General features: G+C 40.2%; 2 protein-coding genes across 5 annotated transcripts in view; both read left to right on the top strand.

Annotated features, from left to right (window-relative positions):
• LOC124393152 (rab GTPase-activating protein 1) overlaps window positions 1-22,823 on the top strand; it is a 71,707-nt gene that overhangs the window by 18,683 nt on the left and 30,201 nt on the right. For 3 of the 4 annotated variants that reach the window (XM_046860618.1, XM_046860617.1, XM_046860619.1), the window contains exons 2-8: window positions 249-359; window positions 1,016-1,081; window positions 1,499-1,601; window positions 1,850-2,019; window positions 2,176-2,335; window positions 2,809-2,902; window positions 6,536-6,686. In XM_046860618.1, the coding sequence (XP_046716574.1) occupies window positions 1,016-1,081; window positions 1,499-1,601; window positions 1,850-2,019; window positions 2,176-2,335; window positions 2,809-2,902; window positions 6,536-6,686 (744 nt within the window). In that variant the 5' untranslated portion in view covers window positions 249-359. Of the gene's footprint in view, window positions 1-248; window positions 364-1,015; window positions 1,082-1,498; window positions 1,602-1,849; window positions 2,020-2,175; window positions 2,336-2,808; window positions 2,903-6,535; window positions 6,687-22,823 lie in introns of all 4 variants that reach the window. The other variant, XM_046860620.1, reaches the window with a different exon arrangement.
• On the top strand, window positions 16,134-21,088 carry LOC124393154 (probable G-protein coupled receptor 21). The gene has a single exon (XM_046860631.1). It carries the CDS (start codon window positions 18,532-18,534, stop codon window positions 19,561-19,563), a length of 1,032 nt encoding a protein of 343 aa, XP_046716587.1. The 5' UTR covers window positions 16,134-18,531; the 3' UTR covers window positions 19,564-21,088.

Here is a 22,823-nt window from a genome sequence, read left to right as displayed (position 1 = left end):
TTCTATAGCAACCGCTAATAGACTGTGAAAATAAATTTTTAATGGAATATGATTTATAATTGTAAAAAAAAACAGAAAATCGTATACTTTTAATTCAAATATATAACGTGCACCATGTTCCACGTGATATTCAGGAGGTGTTACAGTTTTATTGTGATAAAATAAAGTAAACATGAGTTTGTTCAAATAGAAATTTTGGACTATATTTCATTAACACAAACATGTTTTTATATGGTGCCTCTTTACAGCGCCGTGTCAAAGGACAAGGACAGACAGAGCTTCAAGCTTCGTCCCGGAATGGACAAGAAGATCGTCATCTACGTCCAACAGACGTCTAACAAAGAGCTGGCCATCGAGAGGTTCGTCTTCTGCAAATGTTCTCGTGTCCATCAGCAACACGCAGCTTTAACGAGTGACTTTTTCAGAACTGAAATCATTAGACAGAGTGAATATTAGCAGTAGTGTCACTGCTGTTATTATTAGACAAACCACTGAACTCACAATTTGCATATTAGTTTCGATTTATTTACAAAGTTGTTTACAATTTACGGCCAAAAGTTTGTGGACACCTCCCGTCCCACATCCTAATTTTCTGTTATATTTAGCTCCGCTCTTCTGTGAAGATGTTCAACTAGATTTTGTGGAGATTCATTCAGACACGAGGGTGTTGGTGAAGGCAGGTACTGATGTAGGTGAGAAGGTGAGGAGGCTCCTGGGGTGCAGTCAGCATTCTCATTCATCTCAGTAGGTTTGGAGCTTTACAGCAGGAGATCTTCCACATCAGGGGCATTGTGTTGCTGGAACAGGTTTGGACCTCCTGGTTCAGGTGAAGGGAAAATTTCATGTAACTGTATAGGACTGGAAAAGGCAGGTGTCCAAATTCATTTGGCCGGATTGTGTAGGTTAAAGTTTACAATTATTATTTTTTATGATGTAAAAAATGTAACTGAGAAACCACTTTGTGTGTGTGTGTGTGTGTGTGTGTGTGTGTGTGTGTGTGTGTGTGTGTGTGTAGATGTTTGGTCTCCTCTTAAGCCCAGGGAAGAATGTGAGGAACAGTGACATGCACTTGTTAGATCTGGTAGGACATTTATTTCTCTCCATCTTGCTTTTTGTCTGTTTCTCTCTTTTCTTATCTTTTCTACTTTTCCTGTGTGTGTGTGTGTGTGTGTGTGTGTGTGTGTGTGTGTGTGTGTGTGTGTGTGTGTGTGTGTGTGTGTCACCTGGTTTCAGTTTGAAGTTCTTTATTGGTACAATAAAAAAACCTAAACAAAATACATTAATTGTTTAAATACACACACACACACACACACACACACACACACACGGTGAATTCTCTCTCACCTCTTTTACTTTCTTTCTCTTTCACCTCTTTCTCCGTCATTGTTTCTCTTTTTTTTTTTTTTGTCTATTTCACTCGTTTTCTTTATTCCTCTGTGCAGGAATCCTCTCTCCTTTCCCTCCATTCTCATCATTCGCTTCTTATTTTTCTCGGCAGGAGTCGATGGGGAAGAGTTCAGATGGGAAATCTTACATCATTACAGGGAGCTGGAATCCCAACACTCCTCAGTTTCAGGCTGTCAATGAAGAGACACCTAAAGGTATGTGCGTGCACGCACACACACACACACACACACACACACACACACACACAGTTGGAATGCTGAAATAAACAGTTTAAGCTCAAAAATCTGTGAATATCAAATTCTGTCAATATGCAAATTAAAACAAAGTTCTCCAGCCTGCATTTGCATAAAGGAATCTGATTGGCTCTTTGATTTTATGACTCTATAACAGTCACATGTTCCAGCGCCAACTCGCTCACTTTTGTGTGTTCGTGTGTGTGTAGATAAGTTCATGTACATGACGACGGCGGTGGATCTCGTGATCACGGAGGTGGAGGAGCCGGTGCGCTTCCTGTTGGAGACGCGTGTGAGGGTGTGTCCACCTACCGACAGGCTCTTCTGGCCTTTTAGCAAACGCAGTTTCACCGAGACCTTCTACTTAAAACTGCGACAGGTGAAGAAACCTAAATATGAACACAGACAGCATGGGACGTTTATCTTTCCATGCTGGTGGTCGTGTTGGGCCACTCAGAAGATGTTTCAGAGATCACCTTGTTAATAATGTGCTTCTTTATATTAATAGATGTGTGTGTGTGTGTGTGTGTTGCAGCTGGAGAGGAAGAGTAACACGGACACGCTGTACGAGGTGGCGAGTTTGGAGAGCGAGACGGAGCGAGAGAGGAAGAAAACGACGGCGAGCCCCGGCATCCTGTCCTCCGCTTCACACGGCTCCATGGTGCCATCACCTCCTGAGGATGACGAGGAGGAAGGTGAACCAACGCTTCTTTAAATCTAGTCTAAAATATAAGATCCAGGTCACATGATCAGACTTCTTCTAGTTCCTCTCCACGTTCTCATGCTTCTTCTCATCATTCTTCTAATCCACACTCTCCTCATTCTTGCTGCTTCTCGTTCTTCTCCTCGTTTTTGCGGTTCTTCTCCTTCTTACACTTCTTGTTCTTGTCATTCTCACACTTCTTGTTCATCTTCTTCTCCTCATTCTTCTTCTTCTTGCTCTTCTGATAATTCTTCGTCTCCTTTTTATTTTTCACGTTCTCTTTCTTCTCCTCGTTTCTCTTCCTTCTGTTCTACGCATTTTGATTTGAGCTTCTGAGAATTATTTTGACCCCTGAAGGTTCTTTTTTCTTAGTTTTTTTTATTGACTTTTTTTGTTATATTTTTGTTCACTTTGCTGCATAAATCGTCTAAAATATTAATAACTTTTTCTCTTTTCGTTTCTCAGATAACGACGAGCCGTTGCTGAGTGGTTCTGGAGACGTGTCTAAAGAGTGCGCTGAGAAGATTTTGGAGACGTGGGGAGACCTGCTGTCCAAATGGTGTGTGTTTACGTGAGGCTGAGATTCGACACTTAACACAAATCAGCCATAAATCTTCTCATTCTTTATCTGTTTCTTTGTGTTAAGTTTCTTTATTTTTATTTTTGCTTCTTTTCTGTATCCATCTTTTTCTTCTTCTTTCTTTTCTACCTTTTTTCTTTCTTTCTTTGTTTTCACTGATTCTGTTTCTGTTAAATACTTACAAAAAATGCCTTGCTTTTCTTGTTCTTCTTCTTTTCCTCTAATCTCTCTCCTTTTCAGCTTTTCCCCTGCTTTTCCTTTTTCTTTTTATTTTACTTTCATTTCTTCTTTTTATCATTTACCCTCATCTTTTTGTTGTTGTATTTTTTGTTCCTCTTCCTCCTGTTTCTCTTCTTTCTTTCTTCTCCTTTCTCATTTTTCCTCTTCTTCTCCTCCTTCTCTCCCTCCTGTTCTTCTACTCTTTATTTATTTATTTATTTATTTATTTTTAGCTCATTCAGGGTGAATGTTCAGTGTAGGGACGATAAAGAGACTGATAAAAAAGCGGTTATTGATTGATGATGATGATGATGATGATGATGATGATGATGATATTTTCCAACCAAAGTCCATTTTGATTTGAAGATATTCACACTCTGGACACAGTTGTGACATGTTCACTGAGGGTGTACTCACGTTTTATTTAGACGATAATGTCTGTATGTTGTTATTTTCAGAGGACAGTAAATCAGTACTGATATACAGCTGCACACTGATACTCTAATTATATCCACGTTTCATTTCTACAGTATTCAGTACAGTCCCTTTAGAACATTCTAAAATAGTTGGTGAAATGTCAGGGGTGCACTCACTTTAGTGAGATACTGAATACATGTATTATATATTTATTATATCATTTTTATGCTGAAAATTAAATGAAGGTAGAAGGCAGGACAGAGGGGAAAAACAGGGTGCACAAACTTTTGCACTCTTCTGCTTGCTGAATGTGAATTAGTGTCACAAAAATATAAATAATGTTTGCTGAGTTGATTTTGTGGTGTGTGTGTGTGTGTGTGTGTGTGTGTGTGTATGTGTGTATGTGTGTATGTGTGTATGTGTGTGTGTGTGTGTGTGTGTGTGTGTGTGTGTGTGTGTGTGTGTGTGTGTGGACCACTGCTGCATTGTCCTTGAGCAACATTGCCAGACACCCACACACACACACACACACACACACACACACACACAAAGAGGTGTAACGCCGTGGGCATTCCTCAGTTCTTCACGAATCTCCAACATTTACACACTCAGAACCATGTACTTACGTCACAAACTTCTTTACCACTGACATCATTCTCTTTTTACACACACACACACACACACACACACACACACACACACACACACACACAGGCTATTCTAATTTGAGGACTCGTTCACAGGAGGGAAATAAGGAAGAGGAAGGAGGGAAAGAGAATGGAAGGAGGGAAAGAGAATGGAAGAATGGAGAGAGAATGGAAGGAGGGAGAGAGAATGGAAGGAGGGAGAGAGAATGGAAGGAGGGAGAGAGAATGAAGGAGGGAGAGAGAATGGAAGGAGGGAGAGAGAATGGAAGGAGGGAGAGAGAATGGAAGGAGGGAGAGAGAATGGAAGAAGGGATGGTCAGAGTCTGATAAGAGTCTTATTATGAAGATTATTTCCCGACACCATTATTCTTTTTGTTCCTAATCGTATCCTCCAGATTAATTCAATTAAAAACAGCGCTGAAAATTAATTAAAGTGTGTGTGTGTGTGTGTGTGTGTGTGTGTGTGTGTGTGTGCGTGCGCGCACTCTCTCCGTGTCTCCAATCTTTTTATCAAATAGTAGCTGTAATAAAAATTAGACACCTCTAACACACACATAATTTTTTTGCAAATACTCATGCTTTTTCTCTTTACAATACAAAATGTAAAAAAATTAAGGTACATGAAATTGGTTAGATTTAATTAATTAATTATTATTATTATTATTATTTTACATATCTAATATTTTTACTCTTTAAAAAACTAACACCATTTTGATATAATTTTTTCTTTTTTATAATTAACAAGAAAAAGAAAGAAAAAATGTGCAATGGAATAAAAAAACAGACCTCATTTATTAAATTGAATGAGTTAATTTATCTTCCGTAATAGCTTTTGGAATAAAAGTATCTATTTTGCATTAAAAAATGTTTTTGGTTTAAGTGCTGGTGCGCTGCTAAGTGATATTTTAATCGGCACAGACAATAATAATCCAAATACGCCGCACTTGTGCCTCTGAGAAATTTATATTATTGCAGTTTACTTGTCATTTCTTTTTCATGTTTTCTAGGAGCATGACCTTTTATGGACTTTTGTAGGCGTGGCAATATTCAAATGAGCAAAATGTTCAGATAATTCATTAGTGCTGAATCACAAAAATACAAATGCAGCGGGTTACAAAATCAAACAAACCCAAACAAAAATCCTGCAACGGAGTGTTTGATGTGATCATCACTTCCTCCACATTGTCCCTACATTCGTTTTTCTTAAGTTTTATTCTTCAGATATAATTAGCAGTGTTTAGTTGGTGTGATGTAGCAGAGTTGGAGGTGGAGGCTCAGTAACTCACAAGATCATGAGTTCAAATCCCAGCTCCAACTGCCGGTCTCTGGATACTGTCTACCACTGTCTACGTCTTTCTACCGCTGTCTACCTCTTTCTACCGCTGTCTCCCGCTGTCTACCACTGTCTACTACTGTCTACCGCTGTCTACGTCTTTCTACCGCTGTCTACCGCTGTCTCACTGTCTACTGCTGTCTACTATTGTCTACTCCTGTCTACCACTGTCTACTCCTGTCTACCACTGTCTACTATTGTCTACCACTGTCTACTATTGTCTACCGCTGTCTACTTCTGTTTACCAATGTCTACTGCTGTCTACCACTGTCTACCACTGTCTACTCCTGTCTACTCCTGTCTACCACTGTCTACCACTGTCTACCACTGTCTACCACTGTCTACCACTGTCTACTCCTGTCTACCACTGTCTACCACTGTCTACCACTGTCACTCTGCATGATGGTATCAGTCAAACACCCTAAATGTACTGTAAATGTTGTTACCCCCACTGGATGCTGATTACTTTCCTCTAACATCATGCCTCGCTGGTGTTTCATTCTGTTACATCATCACTATTTTACTTCTTAACAATGATGCATTGTGATTATTTTTGTCCAATGTATGTTGTTTATTATTGCTCACATTATAGCAGCTATAAACACATGGTCTCATGGGTCTTCTGTAAGAAGATGTCTGGGTAAATTCAAAGCTTCACACCTGTCATTTACGAGTCGCTGACACTGGAAACTCCTTCCCTAAATGATATTTTAATAAACAAATTTAAGAAAATGTCATCATATCATGTTTTTTAATCCGTTTTAGCAGGGCGTTCACCGGGAACCATAACATGGAAACAATGCCGTATTAGTGTGAACGTAAAATTATTGACCGACCAATCGGATTTGAGAATCAACCCGAACCGTGGCTTCATGTAGAAAACTGTTGATAAGATGTAGGAATAAGTTGATAGGCTGCTTAATGGTCACCTGACAGAAAGTTTACCTTTTCTTGCTTGACTTGACCTGACCCTCCCTCCTTCTCTCTCTCTCTCAGGCACCTGAACCTGGCTGTACGCCCCAAAACGCTCCCGGCGCTTGTCCGCAGTGGCGTCCCTGAAGCCCTCAGGGGGGAGGTGTGGCAACTTCTGGCTGGTTGCCACAACAACGACCATCAGGTGGAGGAGTACCGCACGCTCATTACAAAGGTAAGTCTGTCTTTCCCCTTGGACTCGAAGAGAAGTAGGAGCTCAGCGGTTAAGATTGTGGGTCATGAGTTTGAATCCCATCAACAAACTGCCATTGCTGGGCCCTTGAGCAAGGCCCTTACCCCCTCAAGTACACAGTGTATAACTGAGAACCCCCCCTCCCCCAAAACTTAAGTACAGGTAGGTGTTTTATATTTGTTTTGTTTTTTAATCAGAGTGATTTATGAGTCTTTACATCACACAACATTTTTTTATTACGAAATCAAGGAAAACATTTACAATGTGTTTCGGCTTAAAATACAAAGAAAATCACAAACATTTATTTATGAATAAATTTCATCCCAAATTTGACCAAAATTATATTATTGATTTGACCCATATTTGATTTCTAGACTAGAAACTGTAAAATAAAATTATTATTTTGTAAAACAATGCAACAAAGAAAACTTTTATTGTTTCACACACTTGCAGAAAAGCCATTTTTTTTTAAGAATTTCTGTTTGTCTTCTCACTTCTTGAAAAAGAAAAAACACAATACGCAATGTTACTTTGGCAAAAAAATAATAATTATTGCTAAATGTAAAATGTATACCAACAATATCAACAATACTTTTCAAGCCTCACAAAATATTAATCTAAACTGGCAAATTTATACAATTGTTTATTTATAAGCTCATTCTTACAATAAAACATGATAAAATTGTGTATCTACAGTACAAGTGTTGGATATGAGAGTCTACCTCTACCAGGTGGTTAATAGTGGTCATGTGTGTGTGTATATATGTATATGTGTGTGTAAAATATTAGACCCGAGATCTCCAGGTCTGTTTTATGTTCTAGATCAGTGATCAGGAACCAGAATTTTCTAGATCTTATCAGCTCTGTGTGTGATCTCCCAGGAGGTTTCTACTTTATCAGTACATTTGTGTGTATTTCATATTTTATTAATATTAAAATTAAAATTCTTTTTTTTTTCCGTTCAGATTTTTTCACTTTTCTGATTATTGTTTTTAAACATGGTTGGTGTCCACAAGTTTCAAAACCCGAGTGAGATTGAAAACATTTCTGTGGTTCCTGCGTCCGCTTTTAGGAAGTGACTGGGTTTTATGGAAGGCTTAGTCATGTCACTAATGGAGGCATACAAAAGGGGTTTAAAAGCTGGGTTGTGTGTGTGTGTGTGTGTGTGTGTGTGTGTGTGTGTGTGTGTGTGTGTGTGCGTGTGTGTGTGTAGATTTGCTAGTGCAGGTGTTTTACTGATCTGGTTCCCACGGTCCGTTTTTAGACGGATTTCCGGAAACATTTTCCACTTTGTGTAACTGGAGGAGTTTTCGAACGATATTCTCCCTGAAAATGTAAAACGTGTTTCCTGATGCAGAACAATTCGATTTGTGTGAAGGAGGAAAAACGATCTGATGCTTAGCGGAATATCAGCGTTAATGTGTATCTAAGGCTCTGTTCAGACGCTGGTGTTCACATCCGGCTCAAACCATCCAATCACTAATATATAACCTTTTAACACCGGTCTCTAGTGAACACGTGTGATCGGATTTCACACTTTGCCTCTGTAGAACGAAGGGCGTCTGGAAACATCGATTACATCGGCATTTGTTTTCAGGTCAAATGTTTTCAACCGGATCAACTCATGACGTGTCGCTCTGAACACCTTCTCACACGTCTGTATTGCACTGTCCACTTACACTGTGTGAGCAAAAGTATTGGGACACCTGACTTTTTCAGCATTAGCATGACATTTTCTCCCCTCACTTGAACTAGAAGATTCAAACCTGTTCCAGCATGACAATTCTCCTGTCCACAATGATCTGCTTTACATGGGTTGGAGTGGAAGATCTCCTGCTATAGAGCAGGAACAGAACATGTCTCACCAATCTTCTGTTCAACCACACTAAAAGATTGATTGAATCATTTTTTTTATGATTCATTTGTTTATGATTCTGTTTAGATAATAAAGGAGGAGCATTTTGGTCCAGATTTCTATTCACTCACACTACCCAGAGTAAAAACTCCTGCTGGTGTATCTCTGCACACACACCGTCGATTTTATTGTGCACCTGCTCTGCTTATGGACTCTTCCAGGACCCTCGTGTTCCTGCTCAAGGCTTCGGTCTTTAAAGGAAAACGGCTAGTTGTGTATGCTAACCGATTATGTTGTCATGTCGGGTGATTTTGTTTGGAATTATTATTGCCAGACAACCTGTCATTAGGGATGTGAAGATCAGATCATTTTAGTAATTTGGTTCTTTGGAGTGACGAGTCATTTCGTTTTTTTGATCTTTATATTTTTAATAAGCAGATCCCCAACACATCCACATACACCAACTATAGATCTATTCATGAAAAGATGCAGATAATGACAAATGATGATAAACACAATCACTTATCTTCTGGCCCGTGTCGTTATTTCTTTGGTCACTTGACTCCCAAAATTAAAGAATTAAACATTTGGACCAAAAAAACCCCCCTGATCTCCTGCATTGTTTAGCGTCTGTTTGCGTCACATGAGAAAAGAACGAAGGAACTGCTCAATTCTGTTCCCTGTACATGTGATTTCCATGTGATCGCTCTTTGAGACGACTCGTTCTTTTTGTTCAATAAAGACTCGTTTAAAATGAACGACTGGTTCATCGTTTACCCGCTCGTCACGTAATTTGATTCTCTTGTTAGGATCTTGATTCCTGTGAACTTTAAGGGAGTTTATGCTCCATGTTAGATGTTTTACAGAAAGTGTATTATATCGATAGAAATATATTTAAAATTTTTGATGCAGATAAAAACTGCAGGGTTTTGATTGTCTGGTTAGATCCGTGTGTGTGTGTGTGTGTGTGTGTGTGTGTGTGTGTGTGTGTGTGTGTGTGTGTGTGAAGGTTTTAACTTTTGTGCTGCTTAATAGATAAATCTATCATTTGCTGCAAGGGCACAGAGCCACATGGAGCTTTACTGCATAGCCGGTGGTGTTATACAGCACATCTGTGCACCGGCATATGGGGAGGCAGCTAATAACTAAACAATTTAAATATCATTAAACATCTCTAGTCATTAATATACACACATTATGTGGCCAAATCTAACCACTTTTTATCTGACCGTGCTTTCATCTTCCACTCCAACCTATGGAAAGCAGATCTTCATGGAGCTGGTTTTGTGCACAGGGGCATTGTTATGCTGGAACAGGTTTGGGTCTCCTAGTTCATAGTTCAAGTAAAGGGAAAATTTCATTCTACCACATCCAAAGACGTCATGTACAATTGCGTGTCTCCCATAAAAGTTTGATGAAGAAGCACAAATGGTTGCAAAATTCAAGTCCCAATATTTTTGGCCAAGTTGCATACCTTAAAAATAATACTTTGCATTCAAGTTTCAATTTAACTAATTATAAAAAATCAAGAGATAAAGAAATGAATATTTATTTTAAATTTGGAAATCTGTTTATTTTTCTTTAAAGTTTCCTTTTTTGACGACTATTAAACAAATGTAAATTTTTTTCCAGCTTTCTAAACTCTCCATATCAGAAAGCGAGCTATAGATATTACTCTACACTGTGCTCGACACGTGAGACGTGTTTTTCATTCTTCTCCACAGAAGTCGAGGCAGTTTCAGTTCACTTCTTTATAAACAGCACCAGGAAAAGGCGTGTATTTATTTAACTAAACTCCTCTACATATGTAATATCAAGTCTATTCGAAGAGCTGATTAGATGTACATTGCATTTGTGATGTTTTGTCTCGTTTTCTCTTTTACCGGTTTTTTTTTTTATACTGAGTTTTTACTCGACTCGGACGTGTCGCTCACAATTATGTAAAATCAACATTCTGCAGTAATGCGCCTCCCAGGTGGCTACAAGATGTTCTTTTTCTACTTCTTCTTCATGCCAGAGCCCAAATAAAGGCAGACGTCAGACAGACCTACCTGACACAGTTATGCAGTCAGTCAGACAGTCAGTGAGCCAGACAGACTAAAGTCAGATAGGCAGACACAGACAGGCAGAGACAGACTGACAGACAGACACATGCAGATAGTCAGACACAAGTCAGTGAGACAAACAGTTAGGGTGACAGCTTGACTGACAGATAGACAGACAGACAGACACAGTCAGACAGACAGTCTGGCAGTGAGACAGACGGAGGTCTATGCCTCTGTAGATGATGTCAAGCAAAGGTTTTAAACACCGTAGTGTTTGCGGTTTCACATTCTGTGTGTGTGTGTGTGTGTGTGTGTGAAAGTTTATACTCTCACATTATTCTAGTCTTTATATAATTCTGTTCGGTTTTGTTCTTTTCCATTCTGTTCTGCTTTAACCGATTTTATTTGATTCACAGTGTCTTGTAGACGCTCTTCTCGGTCCAATCTGCGCTTTTTTCCTCTCCCAAATTTCCAGATTACTTTCCCCTCGTTTGAGAAACAGGCAGGATGAGCTGTGGGAGACGAGCATTATTAGCGTTTACTTTAGCATCAGTGAGAGTATTGATGAGAGAGAGAGAGAGAGAGAGAGAGCTGACTGAGGCACTTTGTACCACATGCTAACAACGCATTCATTTACTCCTGAATTGCAGTCTCTACGACGGAAAACAGCACCGAATCAGTTTTCTCTTCTTTCTCTGTGGTTTCATTTTATTTATTAGCTCAAGTCGAGTTTGTACTAAAAAAAAAATCTAAATATTGTGTTACAATTAAAACAGACCTTTTTTTCAGGTCAGACCAGTGTTACTGACTAAAAAGTAAATTTTTATATCTTCTAAACGTTTTTTTTGTTTGTTTTGTTTTTCTTATTTAAAAAATGATTAAAATGTGTATTTTTATTTAAAATTTGAAAATGAACTCTTTGGTGTTTTTGTTAACAGACAGAACAAAACCTTTTAAAGAAAATGTGGTTTTCTAAAGCAGTTAATGCAGAAATTTTTCATGATTTAAGTAAACTTTCAAAAATATTATAAAATTGTATTACTCCAATATGTTTAAATTCTCTGTATTATTTTAGGACTATGGTTTAAAAAAAAAAGTCTTATTTTTAATGAAACTAATTACCCTGTTGGTTAATGATACCTGTGGTGGTCGTTAGTAACTCGGGCCTCGACCGATCCGGTATGAAATTCTGATTTGGCACATATTTTACACTGGATGTCCTTCATAACTCAACCCTCCACATTTATCCGGACTTGAGACCGACACTGAGAGTCACCTGACCTGTGCAACATTAATGACTGGGTTTTAATGTCTAAATATCTTTTATTATTATTTATATAATAATCTAGTCACCTATGATTATGCTAATACATTATTTATTATTAATAAAAACCAGCTGAAGTCGTGTTGGAAATCATTAACTTGGTCTCATGATGTAGATTAATGATGTTAATTACGACTAAAAAAATTATTTATAAGCTACTATGTATGGCTTCGGATGCCATAGAATATTTTCCCTTCACATGAACTAGGAGACCCAAACCTCATCACAGTGCCCCTGCGCACACAACCAGCTTCACGAAGATCTGCTTTCCATGGGTTGGAGTGGAAGATCTCCACTCCATGCTGAATGCACTCCAGGCGTCCTTACCCTTATACCCATATAGTTTGGGTTGCATTGAAAAAAAATCATCCAGGTTAATACACACTGAATCTAACAAGAGATCTGTTCATGTTACTCGTCATTAAAGAATTTAGTTCTAACGCTTGTAGAATCTCTGAGTACAGACCCTGAGGCTTTGTGGATGAAGGGAGGTAGGGATCAGCGTGTTGTTGCTGGTTTTACGTTTGTCAGTTCTCACGTGGCACTTCAGTAACTCAAACCTCTTATGTTCTGTGATCTCTGTAGTGTGACTTCTGACTTCAGTTTCCATGCGATATCGTCCGATACGGCACTCTTTATACAGTGACACTGTACGCTGTAACTGAACCAGGTCCTCCAGAGGATCGCTTCTTTCAGCTCAGTTTAACAATAAAAACATCACAAAGCAACTTTATAAACAAAAAAGTCCAAAAATGGCAGAATATGAGTTGTAGGTTTTCACAGATATATAATTTAGGCTGTTTGTGTTATAAACGTGGTGGAGGGATTCGGTGTAAATAGATTAGTACCTGAAGTGTGAACGTCTCTACAACAACATGGATAAACTGGTGCAGCTGATGGGCAGGCTCAACTTAAAGATGCAGCGTTCACTTAAAGCACATTATGAGCTTATAAAAGAATGATTCCATTTAAATCAAACACTGGTATCTGTGTATCTCGACAGATGTCCTATGTTCTGATCCTTATATGACCTTTAACCCGTCTCCTCAGTGCAGTATTTCACTCCCGTTTCTCATTACAGAGCTATCATAGTCGAACCCCGTGGTGTTAATGAAGACGTGACGGGTCGGATTGTAAACCGGATCACAGTTCTAATGTATTGTGATTGTGAGGCAGTTTCAGGTCTGACCCCAAGCTGCACTGTATGCTAAAGCACCAGGACAATTACACAGTCCTCCATATCTAATCAGATGTCCCAGAAACTACATCAAATAATGATGTAACCTCATATTACTGAATTATTTATATCATTATTATTAAATAATTAATGATGATTATATGCTCAGAACTTCAATAAGTGCTTGTCGGAAACTACATTAAATTGTTTATTAAACTGTTCCTCGTGCTTGTCAAGGCTGGTCCTTTTTCAGGAAAGTCAGGATTTTCTGCTTGGTCAGTTCAAGACTTTTATATACCCATGGGCTTCTGACATTCATCCTAGCCATTCTTAGGCTCTTCTGCATGTTTATTTAGGACTTCTTCTATGGAGGATAGCACTTCTGCTGACCACCTGGGGATTCTGTCCCAACTGGGACATTTCTGCATAGTCCATAATTTTTAAATCCAGGCTTGGTTTTGTTTTTCTCAAGTTTTTTCTGTCCATCAGAGGGCTTCTAATCTTCAGCCAAGGGCTCCATGTATCCAGCTTATTGCTTTCATTTCCATCCCCAGGCTTCTTTCACCCACATTGGGCTTTCTTCCTTCTATACTGGAGCCTTTTGTTTTTATATTCACTTTTATGCATTATGGTGCGTCTTTTGGTTATCGTGTGGCTTCTTCTATCCTTAACATGTTCCACCTTCATCAGTCTTATTTTCGTTCTTCGATCCAACCTGGGACTTTTCCCTCATAGCCCAAGACTTCTTTTGTTTTGTTCTTCCATCCAGACTGGGGCTTTTGTTTTTGGGATTCTTTTGTGCATCCTGGGACGACTTCCATGCATCCAAAGGCTTCACTTGTCTCGTCTGGAGCTTCTTTTAGTCAGATGTTGGTTTCTTCTGTCCAATCGCTGGTAGAGCTGCAGGCTTCTTCTGTCCAGCCTGGAGGTTTTACTGGCCAGAAGGCTTCGCGTTGTTGTTCTGTGATGATGCGACTGCTGGAGTGAAATGAGGCAGAAGTAAATGCACTTAATCTAAAAAGTCATTTGGAAAATATGTATCGAGTGTATAATGGAACGTATTCTCAGAACATGCTGTAATGTCGTATTGATGTGTTGCATGTTCGCGCCGTACGTACATAAATAATACATGTGGCTTTTTACATCACACGAGTGTAGTATGATTTATCGTCCATCATGAGTGTGTGCATGCATGTGTGTGTGCTGCAGAAGCCTCGCAGGAATGGCGATTTGTTTCCCAGATACGAGACAAACAATGCCAGCGCTCTCATAACTCACCATTGTGTTTAATTCAATAGACCCATTGAATTAGCCGCATTTCTATTTTCAGGCGAGTTTTATCCTCAGCAGGTTGAACCTCTCAAACTCACCGATGAAAACGTAGTCGACGTTTATTTCCACAGTAAACATTTAACTCAGACGTATAGAATTTCCACCATTTCTGGTGACAGCTTTCTCTTTAGCCTCGCGCCCTAATGGCAGACTTAATACCCAGTGTTGATTTTAATCAGAGCTCCGGGTATAAATACAGGAAGTGTCCTGACACCGAGGGCTTTAGTTGACAATACGTTTGATTTATACGCCCAGAGCAGATTCACTTTTTCCGCACTGTATTTGCCCCCATTGCCGTGGAAACTACATGGGAAATAGGCTTTTACTCCTTAAACATCAAGTCGGATTTACGACTATCAGTTTAAATCTCGCATTAAAGTTCTTTCAAGGCATCGCACCCTTACTCTTGTTCAATAATAAGATTCTTCAAACATAAATTACTTTTTTATATCAAAAATGTACATTAAATCATCACAATATCGCAAGCAGGAGTATTTAATTATTGATATGATAATATTGCCAAGCCCTGCTGAACACTTTCTTTATATTGACAAAAAAACCCTTAACCTAAAGGTTTAACCTTGAGAGAGGGCACACTGTCTGTCTCTCCAGACCCATGCCATGTCCAGATGTAGGAGATGGACTCCTCACACATTACCCCATGCAGTGAAGAGCAACAAACATCTCGCACAAAGCCTGTCCTGTTGCTCTCTCGTGCCGAAACTGTGACTTCACACTTGCACTCCGGCAGGATCTGGTGTCCAGAGTCGTCTGTGCCAAACACAACACAGAGTCTCATCTTTCACCTGTTTAGAGAAACAAACCTGCTGCTTGTTTACCAAGCAATACTTTTCAGCTGAGCCGAGATCCGAGGAGGTTAAAAAGGTCTGCACGGAATAGCAAATTAATCACTATATCTCCAAAGGTGCCCATGATTTGTTTTGTAATGAATTTCCATGTTAATCAGTTTAATCTGTTTTTGTTTTGGTAAAGAGATTAGTGCATTACCCACAATGCCATTTGACTACCTGATCAAAAATATGAGGATGAAATGTGTCACGGAGCTTTAGTCCTATAACCTATCCAGCTGTTTTACTTCACCCATAAAAAGCTTCAGTTTACCGTCTAGTCGTCATAACAGTTCTAATAATACCGCTAGTCATCCCATAGATCACTAATTAGCCAAACTAAGTCTTTGATTGGGAGATCAATATTTGTTAGATACGTTCCTCTAGTGAAAAATAAGTGACACAGCTGAATTTCTAGCTGGAATACGAGTCACAAACTAAATTTCTCCTGAGCTTTATGACTGTAAATGGACCAGCTGTGTTTGAGTTGATGGAGCAGTAACTGGGGCCGGGCCAGAGGGCAAACCTGAGCTCTGGAGGACATGATCTCAAATGTGCCACCTCACATTGTGCTTTTAATCTTTTTTTCTCTCTCACACATTCGTTTTCCGCTTTCCTTTTCTTTGGCTTGTTCTTCTAGCTCTCTCTTTCGTGCTGTCTTTCTTTCTTTGTCCTCTTTGTCATGGATGAACTGTATGTGGTCGGCTCTGCACCTTTCACTCAGCTCTATTTTTAGCCCCTCATGTACCAGGCTGAGGGAATGCATGAAGGCAGGGGAGCATGTCTGGAGATCCAACAGGGAAAAAGTGTGTGTGTGTGTGTGTGTGTGTGTGTGTGTGACAGAAGTATAAGAAACGTCTTTGAGTCGTAATAAAGGTGTAACCATTTGACCTAAATAGAAAATGAAGCACTAACCTAAGAATCTAACATCAGACCCTCACCATTATTTAATGTTATTTGAATCATTTCCCACACTAATAATTCACCGGTGTAAATTATTAAAACCCCAGAGGCAGCAAATGTGCTGCAGAAGCAGCAGCTACACTGCTTCCTTTCTCCAGCAGATTTGCATAGCAACGATCATATTTGGTAAATTTATTAGTCAGAGTAGCATCTTGGTCACTGTGGAGCAGGTAGATGAAGACTAGGCGGAAATCCAGCTGCAAAACATTAAAGACCTCCTGCACTCTACTCACATTCGTCCATTTAAAGTCCTTCTGTGCTAATGTATAAATAATTCAGCTGCGTTTGATGCCCTAATAACCAGTCAGAGGTTAATCATATCTGAGGAAATGTCCAAGATTAATAGAGATGGTCAGAACTAAATGAAAAGAGGAAAGTGCTTAAGATTTGAAATAAAAGTACCAAAAGGGTAAACATCTTGAGAAACATCTTGAGGATCCTTTTTACAGGTTGGGGTTGTTTGAGTCTTGTCTGGTTTTAATAAAAGCCCTCAGTTTCTTAATCTAAAAAAAGGAAACCTATTAGGAAAGGTTTTGGTAAAAAAAAAAAAACACACAGTCACAAGGAGCACCCACCTTTGTAAGTCAGTGCGCCAAAAGACATTGTCCTGTGTACATCGGGAGCTGTGCAGCTGGTGCTATTCTTACCACGTGCTTTACCCCGTCAGTGATTTCGTCATGGACAGCAAGTTAGAACAAAGAGAAAACGTGAAATACTACTTAAGACCTCACACGTGAGTTTCTCTCCTGGAAATGATCTCGCTTCCGCACCCACCCTACTCTGTAAACTGTGCTCTCTTTTTTATTTTATTTTATTTTTTAAACAGTTTGACTTTTTAAATGGTGGATCAACAGTGCTTCAGGGTGGAAGATGGATCCAGAACAACAGAAAACCATTAACGTTTTTTAAAGTTAAAACCTCATCTCTATACTTGTCTAAAGTGAAAATACTGAGCTTTTATATATTTTTTTTAGTCTGCCAGCTTTTATAACTGCGGCGTTGTGGTCCCTCTAGGCATCAGGCATCATGATGCTTTGCTAATGGTTCAGTACACCAGAGAGAATATCTGTACGTTGATGTCACATGCCGGTTGTCGGTTGCTGCTGTTAATCAATTCGTATTGAGGCTGCTATTGGACAAATTAGGGTAAGTGCGTAATGATGCGGCCTCATGCTAAGAAATGTTAAACACTGTATTTCTGCATTTTGTTAGCAATGTATCTGGCAAATAAAGGGGGAATCTTCTCTTTACAAACACAAACATTAAAGTTGAAGTCCGGCCCAGAGAAGGGGATGCCTCAGTTCTTGTTTCTGCATCTGCTCACTGGCTGAATTTGAAAAGTAGGAGGAGTTCCATTGCTGCTGCAGCATGCACTAGAAGGGAGGGAGAGAGGGAGCACAAATACATCAGTGCTATATAGAGAAGGAGGGAGGGAGTGAAACAGAGAGAGAGAGAGAGAGAGAGAAAATAAGAGGAAGGAAGGGAGGGAGAGAGGGAGGAGGAAGGAAAGCGAGGCTGACTGTGCTCTCTGCACCGCAACACACACTCTCCCTCATTACCATTCCAGACACTGCCTTCTCCAAGGAGAACCCTTCGCTCTGTTTGAGATGCCAATCACCGCCGGCTGTCCTTTCATCCTCGATCACAAGCACTGAAAGCTCGGGAAAGTGGGAGCCCCTGCAGAGGCTAAGAGGATTTCCCTGCTCTTGTCCGTCCGACCAAAGTTACTCTGCAACAACAAAAAAAAAAAAAAAAAGGAAAATACGCACATGGATAATGCTGTTTAGTATTGCAAGATTTTGATTGGACCATTTACGTTGTCTTACCTGCAGACTAATCAGTGCTAAGAGGAAAGATGGGGATCCTTCAATCAGAGTGGTAAGGACTTTACTTCCTCTTTCCTTTTTATCATCCACTTTGACGCCGACATCGATCTGTCCTGCTCCGTCACAGCTGCGCCTCAGAGGAAGTGAAGGATAAAGGTGGGAGATGTTCATGTTGGTAGGTCCTGTCTGGTTACGTATCGGATCGTACAGTTACTAACTGTTTGATTTGTCATACCTCGGATATAGACTTTCTATACAACCTGCGTACCAAAGGATTTCCGTAGGCTGCGCAAATGAGCGGATCGTGTTCCTGCTGAGATGGCAGACATCAGGCATGGGCACGTCTATCCTGTCTGCCGGGGCCAGCAGCAGTCTGGGCAAGATCTGCTGAGTTAGGCCCCCCCCCCCAGAGGAAAGCTTCCTCCATCCTTGTGTGCCCACACACTCGTTTAACAAGATGAACACAACTGAGCTGAACCAGAGCGCTGTGACATTCTGCCTCCTGGACATTGGTTACTCTCAGATCCTTAACACGTGCCTGCTTGAAGTCATCGTCATCCTTTTTCTCACGGTGCTCATCATCTCCGGGAACTTAGTCGTTATCTTTGTGTTTCATTGCGCGCCTTTACTGAGCCACCACACCACCAGCTCTTTCATCCAGACAATGGCATACGCTGATCTGCTGGTGGGAGTAAGCTGCCTCATCCCATCCCTGTCTTTGCTGCACCATCTGAAAGGGCTGGACGAGGAGCTTACCTGCAAGGTGTTTGGTTACATGGTTTGTGTGCTGAAGAGCGTCTCCATGGCCTCACTGGCGTGCGTTAGCGTGGACCGCTATGTGGCCATCACACGGCCTCTGTCCTATGCGGCCTTGGTGACGCCGTGCCGTCTTCGTGCCTGCATCGCTCTCATTTGGCTCTACTCCTGCCTCATTTTCCTGCCGTCCTTCTTCGGCTGGGGCAAGCCGGGGTATCACGGTGACGTCATCAAGTGGTGCTCGTCATCCTGGACCACTCAGCCGTTCTTCACTGCCTTTATCGTGGCAGCGCTGTACGCACCTGCAGCCCTCACGGTGTGCTTCACATACGCCCACATTTTCCGGATATGCCGCCAGCACACCCGACAGATCAGCGAGCGCCGGGCGCGATTTGGCCCGCAGGAAACGGAGCCAGGAGAACCGCCAGGCCCTGACAAGCGCTACGCCACTGTGCTCTTCCGAATCACCAGCGTGTTCTACCTGCTGTGGTTACCCTACATCATCTACTTTCTGGTAGAGAGCGCTGGAATATACCACCATCCCGCAGCCTCCTTTTTGACCACATGGCTTGCAATCAGCAACAGCTTCTGTAACTGCCTCATCTACAGCTTGTCGAACAGCGCCTTCCGTAAAGGCCTCAAGCGCCTCTGTTTAATCTGCATAAAACGCACAGATACCAAGAAACCCCCCGGAGGACCTCCAGCTCCTTCTCGCCCGGCGTGCCACGTGTAGCAGTGCTCAGTGCAGTCCGGACAGTGTCGGTTATCGTGTGTCTCGCCCGCTTGTTAGTGGAAACACGCTTGTGTTGGCATTTGGGTGGCATTCCCAGGGCTCGTCCCAGAGTCTGGTTGAGGTAACAGTCACCTTAAACCCCATTGATGAAGGGGGTAATTAGGGCTGCTGTTTTGTGCAGCGTTGAACAGCAAATATTTTATGCAAAACGTGACGAACCAGTAAACAAAGTAAAGTGTAATAATTGAGTATACAGATCAACGGGGGGAAAGTACCTTAGTTTTTTAAACAAGTCATATGACTTATCAAAGGAACATCATATTAACACTGATAGACCGTACCCAGAGAGAACTGACGTTCCCTTTGGGTTTTTTTTGGGACGTAAAATGTTATCAGAGAAACCTGTGACTAACCATGTGCCACATCTCCTCATTTCTCCTGTTAGCTGCTTCGCGTTAGCGACACACGTTATTGCAGATTGTATAACTTTGCCTCCGGTCACAGGACGAATGTATGAGCGGATCATCGAACAGACGAACCATTCTGCCCGACTCCAGATTGCACAAAGATGCACTTTCTCACTGGAAGACACGGGACCTCACCGCATCGTTCTTTCTCTCTTCAATTTTGTGTTGTTAGGAATATTTTTTAGCACCACCAATCGGTGAAAGCGGTTCCGGATGAAGACCAGCCTCCCTTTTCTTTCTTTTTAAAAAAAAATAAAGGCTCGCATCCTCGGAGGCTTTTGACGTGACATTTCTTTATACGATGCAGTTTAAGTGTAGCACAGCTGTCTTGGCATGTTCGGTTTATTTTCCCAAAAAAAAAAAAAACATTTGATGTGCTGTACGCCTTACGGCTAATAATTATCTAAACAACATTGCATCAATTACGGATTACACTTAGTCGCAGAGCTCCTAGCTGTACACCTCGGGAACAACAGAACCCGAGATTTGACGCAAAAAAACACACATGGTCAAAGGACACGTTAATACAAGCAAGCAAAAAACTAATTAAGGGTCTGATTTGTGCAAAAACAAACACAAAGGCTACATGACTGTTTTTTCGCAAGTCTTCAGGATTTCCTCTGTATTATTATTAGTATTAATATTATTATTATTATTATTGGGACCTTTCTTCCTGTATATTTCATAATTTATATATATATATATTTACCTGAAGGTGCCAAGAAAATGGAGGACACTGGAATCCACCTCCTCGTCGTTGTCGTCGTCGTCGTCGTGTCGTCGTATCCCTGCTGTGAGCGTGAAGTCAATTTGTTGTCACACTGGTCAGAACTTCAGCGGTACTGTTTTACTGTACATAGCTTTTGTCCTCTACTCGACCGAACTCAAATATTTAACAGACTTTTTTTTTATTATTATTCCTTCAAAAAAACCTATTGAATGAAGATGCCATGTTTGAGAACATGTATGCAACTGTGTCTCCTGTAGCGTGGGCTGCGTGCGCTTCGAAAGAATCTATTTATTGTATCGTTATCGTTATAAAAACTTGTGTGTCTTGACGTGAGCGTGTTTTATAATACAGTAGAACTGTGACTCTTTTTTTTTTTTTTTTTTAATAACAGCCATTTTTGACCAGCAAAAAAAAATCTAATATTTGACAAAGAAAAAGATGTTTTTTGTCAACATTTTACTGCATGTCCAATCAGATTAGATTATAGATCTACTTTTCTAACTCCATCATATACCGTATGATTATAACAACAGCATTGTATTTGTACTTAGAGACGTAGGAGACGTCGCCGTGACAGTGTTTTACATATAAACTTGTATATAAATGTGGTTTTAGACTGTTTTGTAACTGCCACGTTCGGGCAGGGCGCTGTGCAATATGTCTGTTCTGGAGGTTCTCAAGTAAAATGGCAGAACCCCGTATCGCCTACAATGGGGGCGGGGGGGTTAGGGGTGTTAAAAAAAAAAAAAATTAAAAGGGCTTTTATTTGTTCCACGTGTTTCAGCTGCGTGTTGAAATTTCCGATTGCGATCGGGTGGCCCCCCGGCCGTGTGCTTGGATTCATTTAGACTGTAGCTGTAGTGTTTTCCAGCGAGGGATCGAAGCGAAGCGAAGTGAGTTGAGCATAAAAAAGTCTTAACTCCAGAGCCATCTTTATTATTAAATGCACATGATTTTGGTTTGTTAGTTACACCAAGCAACAAAACATCAGATTGTTTTTCCCTTTTGATTGTTTCCAGAGTCAAAACCACACTTGGAATACACTTTTCTTTTTTTTTTTTTTTTTTTTTTTTTATAAAAACAAGGACCGATTTCAGAAGTTGATTCAGATTGACTTTTATTTTTTATTTTTGGCAAAAACTATTATTACAGTGCAGTCAGCCATATGGCACAAAAACACTACTACCATACTTGAAGTGTTTTTTTGTTTTTTGTTTGTATTTTAACAATATGCATTATGAATGGAAATATAACTAAATTCAGTGGTACCTTTTATTTATTGTCTACAAAAAATTGAAAAGTATAATTGTTCATTGTGTAAAATGCTGAACATTCAGGAATAAATTGTAACACTGCATATATAAATATATAAATATAAACAGGTGGTCCTCGAGTTACGATGGAGATGTGCTCTGATGACTCCATCATAACTTGAAAATAATGTACATTGACACATGGTATCACCTACCCAGGGGTCTTAATGGTGAATTGTGCTTAGTATGGGGTTGTGTACTGTAATCTGTGTATAATGTATGTAGCAGCAGGCTTGTGGACGAGTGGATAGCGGACATGCTCTGGACATGCTCTGGACACGCTCTGGAAATTCTCTGTTTGCGTGCGAAATTGGGCTTCGAAACACCAAATACATAGAAAGAAATACGTGCTCTAACAGACCGATGTTTTCTCGTGTCGATGTCGTCACCATGAGATTGAAAAATGTGGATGAGATTCATTAGATTTAAAGTGTAAACATGGATGAGACCCTTTTAAATGGTAAAATATATAGATAAAGATACAGACCGAGATCTTCTCCAGCTTTAAACCGCATTCAAATAATTTCTCTAGAAATGATAAAGAAAGAACATAGTAGATGCAAGCGAATGTATTTCAAAGTTCATGTTGAGGTGAGTTTATTAGCTGTATTTTTATTTAGTTTATTTACCACCTTCACTCTATTGACAAAAAGTTTGTGGACACCTGACCTTTCTCTTTGAACATCCTGTTCCACTTTTATTCCCCTTGTTCTTCTGTGAAACCTCCACTCTTCTGAAGATGTTCCACAG

This window comes from Silurus meridionalis, chromosome 11, assembly GCF_014805685.1.
Source record: "Silurus meridionalis isolate SWU-2019-XX chromosome 11, ASM1480568v1, whole genome shotgun sequence".
Lineage (NCBI taxonomy): Eukaryota > Metazoa > Chordata > Actinopteri > Siluriformes > Siluridae > Silurus > Silurus meridionalis.
This window is presented reverse-complemented; position numbering and strand designations above follow the sequence as displayed.

What these genes read in the sequence shown, in the direction of transcription:
- LOC124393154 (XM_046860631.1), top strand. Translation starts at nt 18,532, where the DNA reads ATGAACACAACTGAGCTGAACCAGAGCGCTGTGACATTCTGCCTCCTG.